General features: G+C 44.8%; 1 protein-coding gene across 1 annotated transcript in view; it reads left to right on the top strand.

Annotated features, from left to right (window-relative positions):
• Positions 1 to 1,315: 1,315 nt before the first annotated feature.
• Positions 1,316 to 20,311, top strand: part of arhgap44a (Rho GTPase activating protein 44a) — a gene marked incomplete at both ends in the record, with an annotated part of 51,550 nt that continues 32,554 nt past the window's right edge. Inside the window, one exon of the mRNA XM_079520392.1 lies at positions 1,316 to 1,368. Within this exon, the coding sequence (XP_079376518.1) occupies positions 1,316 to 1,368 (53 nt within the window). The remainder of the gene's footprint in view (positions 1,369 to 20,311) is intronic.

Below are 20,311 nucleotides of genomic sequence, written 5' to 3'. Positions count from 1 at the left end.
ATACTAATAGAAACTGCAGGCTTTCTATTCCTGAAAAGTTGCAATGCGAAAATGGAAGCCATGCCGTTCTCATGACAATAAACATCTAAATATATAAATAAATTAAAAATAAATTTGCCTAACGATGATGTCACTGGTGGACAGGTTTCTGCCCACAGCCCTCCTATGAGACAGAATGAGTAGAAAGAAAGTGTGCTGTTTTTACATGAACATTAGCAAGGATATGAAGATAGGTTGAAGAGTGCTGAAGTGGTCCTTTAAACCAGGCTCATAAATGATGCTGAGTTGAGTGTATTTCTTTGAGACAAGGCTGCTCTCTTCTGGACAGTTAAAGCATTACCAGATTAGATGCAGGCCAGAATTACACAAATCGTTCAAATTGAAACATATCGAACCTTCAATAGTTCAATAGTTAATTAACGAAATAGTTAAATAACGAAATAAATAAATAAATAGGCCTAAATAAATAAGGGAAAATGAAAAGAATTAAGAAAAAAGGGGAAAGAATAGGCCTACTTATTGTATTTGTAAGCCTAAAAAAATAATAAATAAAAAACAACACACAGTCATGACTAGTTAAATATTTTTGATACTATGAGAGGGAAATGGTTCTTAAATTGGCTACATGAACAAGGAGCACAATATTTCATACTTTTCAGCACACATTCTCATTCTTTTTAAGCTACAGATATTCGCCTACAGATGCCATGATCACGAGTAAGCTACAGTCACAGTATAGATGTATTGACGCAGCGAGACCACTGGGTGGAGCTGTATCCTTAGGCTCGTTCATAATCGTCTATAGAACTACATTATTCAATATCAATTTGTTTTTTTGCTCTGTGTAAATAGTAAACAAAGGTGCTATAATGCTCCATGTAATTGTGTTTCATTTTGTGGCGAGGTTATCTAGGCACAGGCCTACTAAAATATAGGCCTATTTCACGAAAACCTGAATAATTTATTACAAGTAGTGTAGGCCTACTACTGTACTGGCTCTGTTGACTACATTTCCCACACTGCATTGCCGTATAGCGACGATACTTGTCACTGTGCCGTCGCGCTCTGCCCAAGTGCCCATAGCGGTCCAGCATCCCTGCGCAGACCATGGGAGTGGGACAGATGTAGTCAGATAGGGAGAAAAATCCATTGAAAATATGTAATTTCCAACATTTACACCGTGTTGCCGATTGCAATGAGGGAAGGAAAATGTGAAAGAGCGGATCGTTCGTTGTGCCTCTGTGGAGCAAAGGCCGTTATTTTTAGAGAAATGCGGTATCTTTTCCCCTGTAGGTGTTAACGCAGAAGATACAAGATGAAGAAGCAATTCAATCGAATGCGACAGCTCGCCAACCAAACGGTGGGAAGGTAGGTGATGATGCGTTTCCATGGATATATTATGGGATTTTACAAGTGAAAGGAAAATAAACCGCTCCTGCTGCGTATTGTAGGCAACACGGCGCTGCTTGCACTTCGGGAGGAGAATCATTACCATGCATGATGCAAATGAAATTTTTAATACATGCAAATATGCTTATTTAGATACAGAATAGACATGAGCAATGCAAGCGGGGATGACACAATCGGAACAAAGCAGGCTATATTAACAATGCATTGCATTTATAGCACTCCTTTGCGTAATGGCTATTGTAATTATACCGCATAGGCAGCGTGTAGGCGCATTGCCCTACACCTACAGTAGCCCCTAGAGATACAACCTGACCAGTGACCACTCCACTTGAAATACAGAAACAAATATAATACACACTCCGTCTGCACTGACTGCAGTGAAACGATGCTTTACCGGCTCTCACGGAAAGTTCATAATAAATGGCCACGGTGGTGCTGAAAATCGCCTCCTGGCTGTCACCAGACCTGTCAAAGGTGCATATGATGCAGACTGATGCGGTGTCGACTCGGGTAGCTGCGACGCGAGGAGGAAAAGGCGCAATGTTTTCATTACGCAGTAATGTCAGCGTGACCACTATGACCAGGGGAAGCACCCCATAGGTGTATATGTTAGCAAATCTGTGCCTACGTGAAGGTCGACTCCTGGAGCTGCTGCTGTAGCTATTATACCTGCTTTGTTTTCACATATTGCAATTTATGTTGCTATTGAATATATTTTCATTTTGTAAAATATCCTATTTTAAATATTGGGGGAATCCCCCCAAAACACACACACTTGAGAAGATTGAATTTAATAGCCTCCTAGAAGATCCAGTAGGTTGGTGAGGTTCCCATCCATCTCCTCTCAGAGAGTAAATATCCTCAGTTGAAATCTCTGAAATGATTTATCCCTGTGGCCTATAGTGTTGTACTGCAACGTACATGTCCCACATCACGATCACGATGTTGTCTCTAACTTCACACCTCACTGACATGTTTGACGGTTTGACCTTTCTAACCACAACATGAACCCTATAGCCTTTACCTTGAATGAAGAATCCAGGTCTGGCACCGCTCAGTTGTGATTGAATTTCACTCCCTCTGAAGTAGTGAGGGACCAATCAGGAACCAGTATGCAAATATGGGGCAGGTTTATCACCAGAGGCATTTTTTTAATCTGCCACTTGGAAATGCAGCTTCCACACAGAAGAGATTCCAGACTAATATCTACGCAGTGATATTGGTCTGGTCATGCCAGGCTAATAATTATAGCTTTGCCATAATTTTGGGCAAACAGTCGTCGAAAATAGCCAATCTACAAGCTCGCAATGCTTTGCAGCATTCTCTTATAATAACATGCTGTAAGATTGCAGAGTGTGTTTATCACATCCCCCATGCACCCATCACCACCACCACCCTGTTTGTTCAGCTCCCAGGGAGGCAGAGCAGCTTGTCATGCAGCGCGGGGCCAGAAGGTGCTCTCCAGTCCGTATTGGGGGATTAGGACGAGGAAGTGTGGGTCATTGTGAGTGCAAGGCTCTGTGCTTGTCATGCACTCTGGAGGGGGGACACCCTCACAGTTAGTACAGGGCTCTGCAAGGCGTGCTCCCTGGCTGCCACCAGTACAGGGCTCTGCAAGGCGTGCTCCCTGGCTGCCACCAGTACAGGGCTCTGCAAGGCGTGCTCCCTGGCTGCCACCAGTACAGGGCTCTGCAAGGCGTGCTCCCTGGCTGCCACCAGTACAGGGCTCTGCAAGGCGTGCTCCCTGGCTGCCACCAGTACAGGGCTCTGCAAGGCGTGCTCCCTGGCTGCCACCAGTACAGGGCTCTGCAAGGCGTGCTCCCTGGCTGCCACCAGTACAGGGCTCTGCAAGGCGTGCTCCCTATAGCTGCCACCAGTACAGGGCTCTGCAAGGCGTGCTCCCTGGCTGCCACCAGTACAGGGCTCTGCAAGGCGTGCTCCCTGGCTGCCACCAGTACAGGGCTCTGCAAGGCGTGCTCCCTGGCTGCCACCAGTACAGGGCTCTGCAAGGCGTGCTCCCTGGCTGCCACCAGTACAGGGCTCTGCAAGGCGTGCTCCCTATAGCTGCCACCAGTACAGGGCTCTGCAAGGCGTGCTCCCTGGCTGCCACCAGTACAGGGCTCTGCAAGGCGTGCTCCCTGGCTGCCACCAGTGGTGGGCCTATAGCTATAGGCTAGTATACAGACCCTGACAGGTCATTTTTTTTAGCCATTTCTGTGTGAATCATTTAGAGAGTGTGTAGATGTGGTCTTGTATGTATGCATGTGTGCGCTGTGTGTGTGTGTGTGTGTGTGTGTGTGTGTGTGTGTGTGTGTGTGTGTGTGTGTGTGTGTGTGTGTGTGTGTGTGTGCGTGCCTGCATTTCCCAGGTTTGTTGATGTGCAAACTTGTGTGCGCATATCTGCACCTGTGTGGGCGTATTAGTTAATTGTGCACCGCCTCATTTGTATGCACTGCCCACATGAAGTGGATGCATCTGCTGCTCGTATTATTCCGTAACGTTTTAATTATTCACATTCCACTGACTCTTTGCCAAGATGGGCATTCCGGGGTGGGCAGAAGGAACCTGCCGAGGTGCTTCTGTTTGTTCTGTAGTGACAGTCTGTGCCATAATGAGCAAACACATGCTCACGAGAAGTGTTGCATCCCAGCTACCCAGCAGGGTAGACCCGAAGACTGCCCCTTGTTACTGACCCCAGTGTGGCCACTACAGTCAAACAGCCATCTAAAGCCTCATTGTCTCCACCAGGCCGAAGGTATGGGGAGAGAGTATGTTTTGCACTCCGTCCGTCCGTGTGTGTGTCCGTCCTTCCGTCCGTCCGTTACCAGCTAATCTCCGGCACCGTTAACCCGGTCGATGCCAAACTTTGCACACACACTCCCTGGATGCCAACGATGAACCTCTGCCCCACATTTTCCAGAACGGCCTGTTATAGCGCCACCATGAGGCAGCTTTTCACATTTTTTACCTAAAACTGCACCGATCTGCGTGAAACGTTGCATGCACACTCCCTAGAGGCCAAGGACAAACCTTTGACCTGCATTCTCCGCATCTGCCTTTTATAGCGCCACCAGGAGGCCGACTTTTCTAAAACACATTTTTTTATATTACTCCTCCAGATTCTGTCCAAAAATCTCACAAATCGTTACACAGTATCTCTATGTTCATGTGCTCAAGTCGGATCTGTCCCATATTTCATATTCCATCCTAATTGGCTATAATTGGCTTTCACAGTTTGCAAGATTGCCCCGTTTGAACAAAAGCCTCAAATCATGAACGCAGCATGCAATTTACGTGAAATCTTTCACACATTTTCTTACTAGGCTGAGGAATATATCCCACCCTTTTCACATTGGCCTGTTATAGCGCCACCAACAGGTTGATTTTTGCAAAACACATTTTTGGAACAAAATGCCTCAAATCATCCAATTGCCATCAAAGGCGTATGAAGAATTGGCACCCTTTTCACATTGGCCTATTATAGCGCCACCAGGAGGCCACAAACTGACCTGCCCTGGTGGAGACCTGTGCCCCGAGGGGCACTTTTTCTAGTTTATACTTAGTTGCGTGCCATTGTTGTGCTCAGTAAATAGCAGATCTACAAGCTCACCACATGTCACAAATGTAATGCAACCAAGTATACATGAGGCTTAATGCTTTATTATTGCTACATCAGGTATCAGGCACTGGCTGAGAGCTTTGGGGGCAGGGGAAACAGGTATAATGACACCCTACTGTAGGTGTGTGACCTTGAGGACTGTTGTTGGTCGGTCGTACTGGGAAAGATGGAGAGGCAGGGGAAAGAACAGGTCCTGCTACTGGAGCAGCCTTATGCACCACTCTCACATTAAGATTATGTTTAGATTTAGATTATCCCTTTGAGTTTCTGTCAGGTAATTACAATGTATGATGTGAGTAGGTTGTTTTATAATCATTTTAAATACATAGCATGGTATGTATATAGGAAACTATGTGCAGACTATCAACAGTCTATATGAGAATGAATATATGTACAGTCTAATGAGTCTACAGTGAGTATGATAATTAATATAGGGCCTAAAGTATGTACAGTGCAGGCTTCAACAGTAAAGGTCCCTGCACACAGAGCGCGTTTTTCTGGACTTTTAGCGGCGTTTCTCCGTCGGTTTTCCGAAAAACCACCTTTAGTGTCTGGATAATATATGTAACAGTGAATATATATGCATATATGCAATTCTCTCATCAGTTATCCTGCCAGGGATCTATTGTGTACATCCTAGTAGTTCATGGACAAGTACACCTGAGTCATAGCCAGAGTCAGCAAAAAGAACACATTGGCAGGAGTCAGAAAAGCCCATAGAACAGAACAGAGATAAGTTCTTACAGTTAAGTTCTCATATGGACTCGGAGGGGTCAAGCTTGGTGCTTGTGGTGTAGCCTGATGGCTGCTGGTGCAAATGACTGTCCAAGTCTGTGTTCTCCCCCCATGGCCAGCTTGCTGCTACCTGTGGCTTGTTGTAATGTGACATGTCACTGCGCTTGTATTTATAGACCCTGTGTCCTCTGCTGCGCCCCATTCATATTTTGGTGGAGGAGAGAGTGGGCGGGCGTTCTGCTGAGAGCGTGGGATCGTTGGAGGAAGCAGAAGTGAAGGGAAGCAGTGTTCCTTCAGGACAGGTCCAGGATAAAACTACCGCCTACCTGGCTCAAAAGTGTGTGTGCGTGATTTGCTGGGACTCCAATTCTCCACACTGCATCAGTGTGCGTGCCAGATAATTGTCTGTGAATGATGAATTACAGTATGGTCACGGTCAACCGTAATGAAGCGCGACTCGCACAACAAGGGGACATGACACGTTACATCTAGTAGCTGTCTTTCACTTAACAAAAGAACTGCAGCTTATATCGTATACCTGCTGTACGGAAGAGAACTGCAGCTTATATCTTAGCTATACCTGCTGTACGGAAGAGGACTGCACCGCCGTTTGAATGGCTGCAGAACACATCACATGGAGGACGGTAAATAAACTGACTAAGGGTGTCGAGGCAGGCGATGAGCTATGTTGACTGTAATGGAGATACGCCTTGGGCTTCCACACCAAACTCCCCCCCCCCCCCCCCCCCCCCCCCCCCTCTCTCTCTCTCCCTCTTCACTGGGTCTCTGTGTATGCAAACCATTATGACAATGCTTCTCATGCCACTGAAACAATCTGAGGATATGTAGGGCAATGAAGCACTGTTAATTTTGACAGCACATTTTGATTTAGTTTTAGCCATAGTACACACTTGGTTGGATACTGAAAAAAGTCGATCTACAAGCTCACATGTATTAAGAGCTTGTAGACCTGCTATTAGTCTAGTCTAGGGCTCCATTTTCGAAACATTTTTGAATAGTTCAACTATCCAATCTACATTGACACGTTGTGAGCTTGTAGACTGGCCATTTTAACTATTCAAAAATGTTTTGCAAAATAGTAAAAAAGGCAAAGAAGTTTAGGGATTTAGCGGTGACGAAAATGGAGCCCCAAATATTTTGTCTTCATTCTTAGTTTTTATTTTGTTTTAATTTCGAAGTCACAGTTTTAATTGGATCCTAATCCATACCTAATGTTACTTCTTGTTCTACTACTAGACCTACTTGAGCTACTAAATAGATTCAGCTCCTGCGAGACATCAGTTGTCCCATTTTGCCACAAAGCTGTTTTTTTGCCGTACGACGGACCATACATTGCATTATTAGAACGTTTGCGGAGAGTGAGTGGTTGACCTGCAACCCCTAATGGAGCAGTTTCTAGGGAGCCATCAGTGTGTGCTGAGCACTATGCAGTCCCCTGCCATCCTAGTGGAAATGGTCAAGTGTCAAATCGGTACTAAGAAATTCTTCTGCATTGACATTATTACCTGTGTGTGTGTGTGTGTGTGTGTGTGTGTGTGTGTGTGTGTGTGTGTGTGTGTGTGTGTGTGTGTGTGTGTGTGTGTGTGTGTGTGTGTGTGTGTGTGTGTGTGTGTGTGTGTGTGTGTGTTTGTGTTTTAAATGTAAGGAGGATTGGGGGGTTGTGGGTCATGGGTGCTGTGTCAGCATCTCAGGCTCTCTGCCTGCCTGCCTGGGCGGGGTCCATGTCACATGACGACCAGCCTGACCAATCCTTGAGACTTCCCAGTTGGAAGATGTGCAGCCATGCATATTCTGAAGAAGAACAAGACCATGCTGTGGAACAATAGGCGAGACAAAGGAACGTTGACATCATATTTTAGGTGCAAAAGACAAAACCATAATATGTACTACGTTTGAGATGATTTGTCTGTTTAATTTCCTGACATACATACAGTACAGTGGGGGGAAAAAAGAAAAGAAAAGTGTGGTTCAGTTAGTTTCCACTCTCCCTTTTTCTCTTCTTGACCCATTTCTCACTCAGCCAATTCCCCATCTCACTGCCCTATCTAGGTCTAGGACAGCCTGTTAAAAAGACTGAACGCCGTGAGCTTATGACAATAATTCATGCCTTGCATGCAGTATAGACGGTATCTGTTCGTCTGCATGCGACAGCGACAGTCAAGTGATAAAGGGAAGGAAGAGATCATTCAAAATTCAAATACATATACCGCACTGGTTGAATCTGTGGGTTTGTATTGCATCTGTCAGTCTGCATGTGACAGCGACAGTCAAGTGAGAAAGGGAAGGAAGAGATGATTCAAAATACATACAGTACATAGGGGCGACTGTGGCTCAAGAGGTAGAGCAGGTCGTCCAATGATCCATGGGTCGGCGGTTCGAATCCCGGCTCCTCCTGTCTACATGTCGAAGTGTCCTTGGGCAAGACACTGAACCCCAAATTGCTCCCGATGTGCTAGTTGGTACCTTGCATGGCTTCCGCTGCAATCGGTGTATGAATGTGTGAGTGAATGGGTGAATGTAATGCACAATCTATGTAAAGCGCCTTGGATAAAGGCACTATATAAATGCACCATTTACCATTTACCATTTACATATATTGGTTGAATCTGTGGGTTTGTATTTGCATACTTGTCAAGGGAAACCCTGCCCCCTCCTTTACCTAGCTCCCTTAGCATCCTCCCTGGTCTCATGGACTCATATCCACACTGCATCAGTCACCACTCACCACCCCACCCACTCAGCTTCCTCTGGACACGCTATGGCACCATTATGAGAGAACTGCAGCAACTGGAAGTCTGGCAGATGAGTGGCGGATTCTCACACCTCTCTCTGTCTATACTGCATGGGTCTGTGTTGGCCTGTCACATGTGTTCTGATGACAACATGCAAGGGTGTGTGACTGTGTGTGTGTGTGTGTGTGTGTGTGTGTGTGTGTGTGTGTGTGTGTGTGTGTGTGTGTGTGTGTGTGACGTGTTGTGAGCTTGCATGTAGATCTGCTATTTTCACTAGTTTGGGCAAATATCTAATTTCTCTTTTGGGTCTCGACCTGACGACCTGAAAAGTTTGGGAACCACTGCTCTATAGGGTTTAAGACAACACTGGACCTTTTACCTTTGCATTTGTCCTGGCAGGAGGAGTGCTGTACGCAGGGAGCATATGGCAGGCAGGCAGGTAACGTTACGCCATAGGAGGTAACCCTATTACATGCAGAGCAGCAAAGTGATCTGGCTGTTGTGTTCCTTCATCTTGGCCTCCTCCTCTCTGCCTCTCTCCTCTCCCCTTGTCCTGCTCCCACACAGCCTTTCTTCTGGTTTAGCAGGCAAGGACGGTGCAGTGGACAGCTGGCCTTCGCCGGCACAGCAGATGATTCACTGCTCTATTTAACGCACCTCTGTGGAGGTTCTAGCTCATCACATTGTCGAGCTCTGAGTGACAATCGCCACTGTCTCCACGTCCCTATTTGTCAAGCGAAGGCCCTCTCGTGTGACGCAGGTTCTTATCGGGCGCCAGTAGTCGTAAATAATCTGAATTGAGTCATCACTACATATACACCCGACTGTGTGTACTCATCCATTTCTATAGATATTACTATATAGAGCTGCTCTGCAACTAGAGGTTCCATTAGGTCAGGGGTTGTCAACGTGGGGTTCAGGGACCCCCAGGGGTCCTTAAGCAGGTCCCAGGGGCTTCCCCTGGGTCTCCACTCTACTTAGCCAGCACGAGACAAATAAAATTAACTACTCACCTAATGTAGGTCTACATTGTTAGGTCACAGATGCATGGTTTTCATATCGTATTTAAATGAACTTTGGCTTAAAGCTTGTGTTTAATCCGTGTGGGTTCTTGTTTACTTGCTTAGACTAGAGCTCCAAACGCATCATAACAACTTTCACTTTCAACAACTGTTATGGCAGCTTGGTTACAACCAAAATGGACTTCCTCTTCCTCTTCAAAATAAGAGCCACTTGTAATGATTAAGCAGTAGTTTTATTCCTAAGTCTACTTTAAGGACGTGACATTTGTAGTACACCAGAGCTAGTAAATGTTGGTACTGGTGGCAGTACGCAAGAGCACTTCATTTCGTTTGCGCAACATTTATTTTGACCACGCATGCACACGTGCGCACCAGTTATGTGCATCCCTGTTGATAGTTTATGTTCACCATTATAACTTGTACAAGTTACTATATACAACTAGAGCGTACGTTTTGGTTCTATACCTACAGTACATATTATGGACCAAATAATGGCTGTGGTCTAATGCATATCAAATTGCGGGTCCTTGACATGAAAAATGTCAAGGACCCGAATCACTGCATTAGGATAAACTTCCCATAGTAACCACAGCAGTGCCTCTCGGAGTCAACGTTCTGCTGGGGTAGTTTGTTTGTAATAAAGAGCCTTTGTCAATGAGCCATTTTGGCCCTCAAAAGAGAAATGATGTAATAGCAGACAGCAGGGCCGTCTCTCCCTTTCCATGTCACTGATTCTACCACTTAAAGAGCCCCGGCCGGCACAGTCAAACCCAGAGTGTTCATTTAACTCTGAGAAGCACAATTCTACACATTAGGCTACATGAAGCCACATGCATGGACCCGCGAGGGTTCTATTTATTAAATGTACAGTTGGAGGCCATCGATATTGTCCTTTTCTTTTTGCTGAGGTTTGCGTGATCTGCGCAAAAGGACAGTTAACCCATTTTGGGGCGGGAACCCCTTTTGATGTTATAATTTAGCTATTGGAAAATAGCAGATCTACAAGCTCATAGCGCGCCACCGAGTGGCTTTGACTGTGTAAGCCGGCTTCCTGACTGTGTGACTTGAATCTCACTCTCATGTGCAGTGTGTGTGTGTGTGTGAGTATGATGTGATGTTCCATCCGTCCATGTCAACCTGATGCATGTTACTTCCAGTGAAGTGGCTTCAGCCCGCGGCTACAGAACGCCCATGGGTGTTGCCACGGAGGTCACCACCCGGTCTGCCGCGGCGCACACAGTGGTGGAAGAAGTCCACAATGTAAAAAAACACTGTTACAAGATAAAGGCCTGGGCTGTGATCAAAATGTTACTTGAGTAAAAGTAGTAAAGTACGAATGTTTTGGCATCGAAATATACTTAAGTACCAAAAGTAAAAATACTAAAATGTTTGAAAATAGCAGATCTACAAGCTCACAATGCGTTGCAAAGCGAGTAGATCTGCTATTTTTTAAATGGCCTATGTGTGAAATAGGGCTGAAGTGGTTAATGTATGTTTTATAATATAACAATGTACTGTATACCTGCAAAGTAACCAACTTAAGTAGTAAAAGACCATTAGCATCTGAAGATGTAGCAGTAGTAGAAGTAAAAGTATTGACAATTGGAAATACTCACTGACAATAGTAAAGTACAAATACCTCACTGTACTTAGTTACTTTCCACCACTGGTTGCACATGTATGAGCTCAGCTCCTAGAGGAAGTGACCTCAGGGCTGGAGCTAATGAGTCAGACACATCCAAGCTGTGAGTTCGCAGGCTTGCAGGAGCAATTATGGGCCTTGGAAGGGGATCGATGCGCACCCTTCTGCCTTCTTCTTGGTTAACCACATGAACCCCAGCATCTGGGGGCGGCAGTGGCTCAGGGGTAGAGTGGCCGGTAGAACAGCCAGTTCGATCCCGAGCTCCCCCAGAGTTATGCTGCATTCACATGGAATCAGGCAAGCGGTAGACGGCAAACGGCAAAACCTGTTGGACGGCACCGAACGGTAAATGGCAGATTAAATATTTTAACATTGATGCCGTCTGCCGTTACCGCCGCCGGTTCTGGCTGCCGGGCTGCCGTGCCGTCCTGTTCCGTTTACCGTCCTGCTCCCGTCCACTAAAATAAAGTCCGGTTTGCCGTCTACCGCTTGCCTGATTCCATGTGAAGCATTAGTGTCGACCTGTCCTTGAGCAAGACTCTGAACTTGTGAATTTTTGGGGGGATTCGTGACATGAACAAGTTCGAAAACCCCTGGTCTTATAGTTTGGTCTTATATTCCTCGTCTATGAAATACATGATTTATGTTCGGTATGAAGCAAAATATTATCCAAGTAATGTCAGTTAAGTACTACAAGCTCTTCTTCTCCGGTGGTCCATGAGGTCATTGTCAAGTTAGCTGTGATCTGTGCAATGAGCTGTAGCAGCAACAGAACAGCATGTGGCGTTGCTGTTGGGGAATAACATCCCCCGAAGGCTACATGTTGATGGGCGACTCCCCGTCTCAATATGCCCACAACTTCCTTCCATTCATGAATGGCCAGTCGATAGACTGCAAACAGGATGCACTAATCCACCACATAATCACTTCCTGTTTTGTTTACCTCTCATCATCTCTTTTTATACTTTCATGTCATGTAAAAACGTTCGTGTTCCTCTTTCGCCATACAGAAGATGTTTCACACACGCACGCACGTGTGCACGGGATGCTCACGCACGCACGCACGCACGCACGCACGCACGCACGCACGCACGCACGCACGCACACACACACACACACACACACACACACACACACACACATACATACATAGGGCTGCAGCCAACCATTGATTACTTTCTTAGTGATTATTCTATTGATAACTTTTTTGATTACGGTAATCAAATAAATCTATATATATTATAACAAATCATTCACACACGCCTATAATTATATGCCCATAAAAGGGATCAGTTATGAGTCGATTATCGATAATTATTTTATAATGAATTAAATCGATTAGTTCGATTAACTGTTGCACCCCTACACACACACACACACACACACACACACACACACACACACACACACACACACACACACACACACACACACACACACACACACACACACACACACACAGACACCCCACCCCCTCAAAGGGGTAGGAGGAGAGGAATTCATGTGGTTGCCTAGGAACAGGGTACGGCGTCAGCAGTTGTATCCTGTTAAACATCAGAGCTATACATTCACAGCAGCATGGAGGAGAGTATTAAACATCAGCTATACATTCACAGCAGCATGGAGGAGAGTATTAAACATCAGCTATACATTCACAGCAGCATGGAGGAGAGTATTAAACATCAGCTATACATTCACAGCAGCATGGAGGAGAGTATTAAACATCAGCTATACATTCACAGCAGCATGTCAAATACCCCCGAACGCCCGGGGGTATTTGTAACTTTGTAGCTTCTGGGGGTCCCTGGAACACAATATTTTGACATCGAGAGGTTGGTGGCCAAATGCATTTAATTTTGGGGGTTCTTGACATGAAAAAAAGATAGCTTGTTTTGGGGTTGAACTATCCCTTTAAGAAACAAAGTGTGTGTGGTGTGAGCCATATATATATTTAAAATAGATGCCTCATTGGCCGCTGCAGTTTGTTGGAGCCATGTGTGTTGAAGGAGGGGCAGAACAATTACACTGGGGGAGGAAGTACGGCGGAAGTGTGGATGGCATGCTACGTCACACTGCCACTCAAGTGATTACTGGCCAATCACAGCACATCTTTTCCGGGACTTATCAGACTGAACATGCGCTCTGTGACGCACTGACGCACGCTCATGCTTCAGTGGTGATTCGCAAGGAATCTCAGGAAAGTTTTGCCCTCCCTGGAGCACATACGCTCCAGAGCTACCTTTATATGTCTATGGTGTAAGCTATGACAGATGTGTGTAAACAGTCATTTCGAGCGTATATTCTCAGTGAATAAAGTTAGCAGAGCTAGTAACTCATTGCTTGTTTCTAATTTCATGCTACTGGATGCTGCAGGCTCTCTCTCTCCCTCCCTCCCTCCATCTCTTTCTCTCTCTCTCTCTCTCTGTGTGTGTGTGTGTGTGTGTGTGTGTGCGTGCGTGCGTGCGTGCGTGCGTGCGTGCGTGCGTGCGTGCGTGTGTGTGGCTGTGTGCGCCCGTGCCGCCGCACATATGTGTGAGCATGCACTCTGCACACAGTTATTCTTGCATACTTAACAAAGCTGTGACCCAGTTTTCTGGACAACTAGTAACAGTACTACATACAATAAGTGGGTTGTTCTGTTTGAGTAACTTTAGCATGGCCGCTGCACCATGCCGAGTGCTGACCCGTCAGCCATCAGCCCTGTCATTTCAGGGAGGAAATGATTTGGGCCTCTTCTTGCTCTTGATGGCTTTTTGCAGCGCAGGGATGGGGGTGTAAAATATCTTCAAAGGAGAAATGTTAACAGAGCGCCCTGGCATTGTGTGTGTGTGTGTGTGTGTGTGTGTGTGTGTGTGTGTGTGTGTGTGTGTGTGTGTGTGTGTGTGTGTGTGTGTGTGTGTGTGTGTGTGTGTGTGTGTGTGTGTGTGTGTGTGTGTGTGTGTGTGTGTGTGTGTGTGTGTGTGTGTCTGTGTCATTCAATCGCAGGATTGCAGTCTTGTTTCTGATTCTTCAGAAACAAAATAGGAAATATTTAATAAATACATTTAATTTAAATAATAAATGTAATAAATTAATTAAATATACATTAGCATACAGTATGTTACTTATGTTGAGTACTTTTAAGCCATTAGTAATGGGCTATTGTATGTTTCCTTATGAGAACAGGCTCCAGATCGTCACAGCTGGTCACTCTGAAAAAAAGAAAATAATAATACAAGCATACTGTAGTGTAGGCTCACAACACATCATGCACACTGGGACACCTTGTGAGCTTGTACTGTACTGTATAGTACATCTGCTATTTCCGGTGAGGCACCCATACTAAGTATATAAATCAGGCCTAGCATGCCATTGTTAGCCAGGTTATTATCACCGTGGATGGACCTAGAAGGAAACCAGAGCTTGACCAGTCAGTGTGTGCCGGTCAGAAGGACGTTGCTGAGCACAGACCTGTACGTTGGCAGTGTCAAATCACAGCGTTGGCTGGACACCAAGTCAATATGCTCAGGACTGGGGAAGCTATTTTATTTGCATTTGATTATATCCACATGCATTATTCATGCTTTCATAAACCATGCACTGTGCTGGAGGGCCGAGCACCCGGCTCTCTGATCTGTTACATATTTGAGATGGAAAAAGTCATATTTCTATGGAATGCACAGCTGAAATGGTTATTTACAGTGGCATTACATTGAAGGAAGACAGAACATGAATGAAGGTCCAAGCAAAGGGCAATCGTACACATTGGCCACGAGATATATACAGTTGGGTGCCACCGATATTGTCCCTTATCATTTGACCCATTTAGGCCTGACCTCAAAATTTAAAAAAATCCTTCTAAATCCTCCAGTTTTCTGAAATAAATATTTTCACGATTTAAAAAGAATAGCAGACCTACAAGCTCGTAGCGCGCCACTCGGTGGCGCGCTATGAGCTTGTAGATCTGCTATTTTTCAATAGCTAAATTATAACATAATGTTTAAAACACCAAAAGGGGTTCCCGCCCAAAATGGGTGGACAATATCGATGGCCTCCAACTGTACTGTAAGTTGTACCCCAAATTCCCTGAAGCTGAATCATTTTTGGTTTCTTATCAGTGCTTTGTTAATGTTGCCTTCAGAGACAGAGAGGGTGTTCTTCATATTCTAGCCCTCGGTCTGTCTGGGTAAATATTGTCTTAGCTAATTCTACTTCCTGCGGTGTCTGCAGGCTCCCCATGTTTATGCTGCAACAGCTTTGTAGATATTCATTCCTCTGAGGGATTACATAAACCGCCAACGTTTTTACTGACCATCTTTGAAATGAGTATGTTGAAAGCCAATTCATTTATTATTAGTTTCAGGGATCAGTGTTTCACTCTATGTATCTCTCTCTGTGTGTGTGCGTACGACGTGCATTTGCATGAGTGTGTGTGTGCATGCACGTGAGTGCATTATTGAATCATCAGTTGCCTCAGGTAAAGGAATGGTTGTGAAGTGGCAGATGGTTTGGCATAGACCTGGCAGAGTCCTGTGCCCCACGGCGTCAGCGAGCACACCACCCACAAGACTGCCAACGTTCCAGCTGTATTTACTGTCCTCTCAGAGTCAGGACTCACTCTGCACACCGCATTCGTTTGGTAGGACTCTCAAGCCAGATTTGTACTTTGTCGTACAACGGTGACGGTGTTGTTCGCCGACAATAGTCGATCTACATGCTAACAAAATGCATCGCGGCTATGACATGTTGTTGGTTGTGAGCTTATAGATCAGCTATTTCTGGTCTGCGACACGTTGTACACGGAGCATGAATTAAAACGAGACATCATCACTCTTCAACTCGGCAACCACTCCCCAGCTTTACATTAGGATTCTATATAAGACCAACCAGCTCCGTTACTTCCTGTTTTCCAGCCAATGTGGTGCTGTTTCATTTCTTGATGGGCTGATTATGTGCTATGCCGATATCCTGGGAGGAAATGCCTTCCGTCTGAAAACAAACATGCTCAAAGAGAGAAAAATCTGTCTGTCTTTGAACAGATCTGGTCAGATATGCTACAATCGTTTTGATGATAAGGTCAGACTGACCTTATCAGCTGTGGTTGGCTTTCCTTGTTTAAAGTTTAAAGACTTGAAAATATGAATGCAAATACCAGTTCTTTCTCTTTCTCTTTCTCTCTCTCACATCCACCCACCCACACACATGCACAGTTTGCACACACACGCACACACACACACACACACACACGCACGCACCCACCCACGCACGCACCCACACACGCATGCACGCACGCACACACGCACACACACACACACACACACACACACACCCACGCACGCACTGTCTTCTTGTTTTGATGGCATGATGGGTTAGCTTATCACGAGAAAGCCCTTGATACCCTTGATCCCTCCATCCGTCCGTCCGTCCATTCGACGGTCCATCTATCCGTCAATCCGTCCATCCATCCATCTTGTTACAAACAAGACATACACTTCTAACTTTGCCATGGTCTCGGTCTTCCTTGTGGATGGCTGTCACATCTGCGCTGCTTGATGCCTGCTGGTCTTCCTCAGCTGCCATGCCCTCCCATGGACACCTCGACGAGCCAATGGAAGACCAGAAACACTCCAATGAGTTCACAGCTGCGTCGCAGACCTCCCCCGGCTGCACACTCAGCGTGGAAGATTATGTGTGACACTCTGCTCCACCAAAGATTAGATTCAATTATTTGTACAAGTTAAGGAATGAAAAAACATGTTTTTTTCGAGAGGATTGTTGAGGCTGTGGCAGCAGCAACGTGGGAAAAGCTGTGCCAAATGTATAGTGCTTCTACCGAGCTATTTTTGTCTTCCTTTGCCTCGTGATTGGCAATCTGCGATCACACTCGCAGCGTCATGCCAGAAATCTCTCTCTATACTGTATCTTCCTCTCTCCCCTCTCTCTCTCTCTCTCTCTCTCTCTCTCTCTCTCTCTCTCTCTCTTCCCCTTGCGCGCACACATTGCTTGTCTTTGCAGGCGCAGTGAGCAGAAGAACAGAGTGGTTTTCCAAAAGGCTGGTTGTGATTAGATCCAACAGTACATGGGTTGACCCAATTCCCATGGCTTTATTCTCTATACGCCCGTCTTGGCACTAAGAATGAGGATGCTAATAACTGAGCTCATCAGAGATCATTATCTCTCCAGTTGGCCACCATGTAGTATATAGTAATAAATACATAAATTCTAATCTAAATACATATAGGTGAGGGCATATATGAAAAAAAGGCACCTTACCCTAAAAAAATTGCAACAGAAGGTTTCTCAACTGTTTTGTGTAGTATTAGGTGTCCTTAATAACATACTAAAAGTTTACCAAAGTTTGACCATGCGAAAGGTGTTATTTTAGCATAATATGCATAATATGCCCATAACATCCTATATAAGGCAAAAAAGTCCAAATTTCATCATTCTTTAAGTAACATGTGACATATGAAACTAGGGTGTTTGCATGATTCTGAATCCATTCCAAGCATTAGTTTTGCACAAAAAACACTCCTTGGGAGGAAAACGGCACATGGAAATAAAGGCAGATATATTTCTGAGCACATTTGGTCAACTGGATATGGCCTAATTTAGCCCAAGGAGTGTTTTTTGTGCAAAACTAATGCTTGGAATGGATTCAGAATCATGCAAACACCCTAGTTTCATATGTCACATGTTACTTAAAGAATGATGAAATTTGGACTTTTTTGCCTTATATAGGATGTTATGGGCATATTATGCATATTATGCTAAAATAACACCTTTCGCATGGTCAAACTTTGGTAAACTTTTAGTATGTTATTAAGGACACCTAATACTACACAAAACAGTTGAGAAACCTTCTGTTGCAATTTTTTTAGGGTCAAACCATAATTGCACCTGTCTAATAAATTATGTAGAATTAATGACTGCATGTCAGCATTAAATGGACAGATTGGGATGCTTTTTGTTTCCTGCCATCATTGCAGTTCAAAACAAGAGTGTACGATACAGGATGCATTATTGGCTAAGAAAGTCGTTGTGTCGCTGTTGTGCATTGTGATGGACAGATTCATAATAGAGGCATTGTACATGAAAATAGCATTTCAGCCTTGTGCATGTGTTGATGTATTTTGGGCTCAGCGTTTGAATAATAGAGCAGAAACCGAGGCCTATTCTAGTGCTGCTATAAGTAAACGTAAACCTTGCCTGGAAACCAGACGAAATCTGTCAGAGGCCCATTTTATTGCACTCGGCAGAGAGATGAAGTTTTTGTTCTTAAATAAATGACAGAAAGTGGCTATTATTCTGATTGGCACGGGCCCGGTTCGGGCACAATACTAGGAAGTGGCTGTGCAGACAGGGAGGGGAACAAGGGGGCAGGCAGGCTTTCCAACGTTGAAGCTCTGGGTCCTAGTGGTAGGAGGAGGGACTACAGGCGAACCCGTGGATTCATGACCGGGAAACCCCGTGCAGCTGGGCTTTAACATTGAGCGCCCGGTTGCACTTCCGCATTTGACCACCAAAATTTGGTGGTCAAATGCGGAAGTAGACGTTCTGAGACGGTACTTCCGGCAGTCTTCCGGGTGCTTCAAAACGCCACTGAGCAACTTCCACTGACATGAATAGCTGGGGGGGCGGAGCTTCGCGCCAGTTCAGTCTCTATTATATATATACTCTATGGAGGGGAAGGGTGGGCTGTTGCTGGGGGGTCTACTGTAGGCCCGGTTTTGACTGGTTTTAACCCCACTGAGAGAGGTCAGACTGTATGGGGGGTCTACTGTAGGCCCGGTTTTGACTGGTTTTAACCCCACTGAGAGGTCAGACTGGTTTTGACTGGTTTTAACCCCACTGAGAGGTCAGACTGGTTTTGACTGGTTTTAACCCCACTGAGAGGTCAGACTGGTTTTGACTGGTTTTAACCCCACTGAGAGGTCAGACTGGTTTTGACTGGTTTTAACCCCACTGAGAGGTCAGACTGGTTTTGACTGGTTTTAACCCCACTGAGAGGTCAGACTGTATGGGGGGTCTACTGTAGGCCCGGTTTTGACTGGTTTTAACCCCACTGAGACGTCAGACTGTATATCCCGGTCATTTCTGCCCCGTCAGCCAGCAGCTCGTTTTGAACAGGAAGTACATGTTATCCTCCACTCTGATTGGGCAGTCCTGATAGTCCCTGGAATGTTGCTTTGAGAAGATACACACTACACAGTCAATATTCTCCAGTGTGATGTAAAGTAACTATGTACATTTACTCTAGTAGGCTACTGTACTGTACATAAGTACAATTCTGAAGTATTTTTTACCTTATTTCCAATTTTCAGTACTTTTACTTCTACTCCACTACATCTCAGAAGCAATATTGTAGTTAGTTTCACACCACTACAAATATTTGAGTTACTATAGTTGCTTTATTATTTTGATTATTATTACAAAACATACAGCAGATACATTACCCACTTCAGCCCTATATACATTTCGACCGTTTGAAAATTGCCGATCTACAAGCAGACACATTGTGAGATTGTAGATCTGCTATTTTTTGTATATTTTATTAATTTCGTTGCTGTCGGGAAGTAACCACCTAACTCCAAAATGCTATTTTTTGCACGATGCAATACTGCCTCATCAAAGTTGTGTTGTGACTTGTCAATTACTTGCATGAGAAGGAGAGGGGTGGTGGAGTTTTTTACTACTTTCCATTGGTTCAATATTTTCGAAACAACATGCAGACGTAAAGGGTGTTCAATAGCACTGATTTATGGAGAAAAAAAAACAAATAATTGAGTTATGAGGTTTCCTCCCGACGATTTGAAAAAAAAATATTTTTATACCAATACTTTTACTGAAGTACATTTTTCAATCTAGACTTTTACTTGTAACAGAGTATTTCTATATTGCAATATTGATACTTTTACTTAAGTAAAGAAATGTGAGTTATTTTTCCACCACTGAGTACAGAGGTTCTCTCTGCAACAACTATGCTGAACTTTAGCCACTTGGGCATCAGCACAATTTGACAGCCGAGCAGCGTTGATATAATGAAGATAATTAATGATATGATATAAATGAGCGTGTTGTTTCAGGGCTATCTTGCCCTGCTCTTCATTTGGCAGAGGCTCCTTCTACACACATATTTATGGGATGCAGT

This window comes from Electrona antarctica (assembly GCF_951216825.1).
Source record: "Electrona antarctica genome assembly, chromosome: 14".
Classification (NCBI taxonomy): domain Eukaryota; kingdom Metazoa; phylum Chordata; class Actinopteri; order Myctophiformes; family Myctophidae; genus Electrona; species Electrona antarctica.
This window is presented reverse-complemented; position numbering and strand designations above follow the sequence as displayed.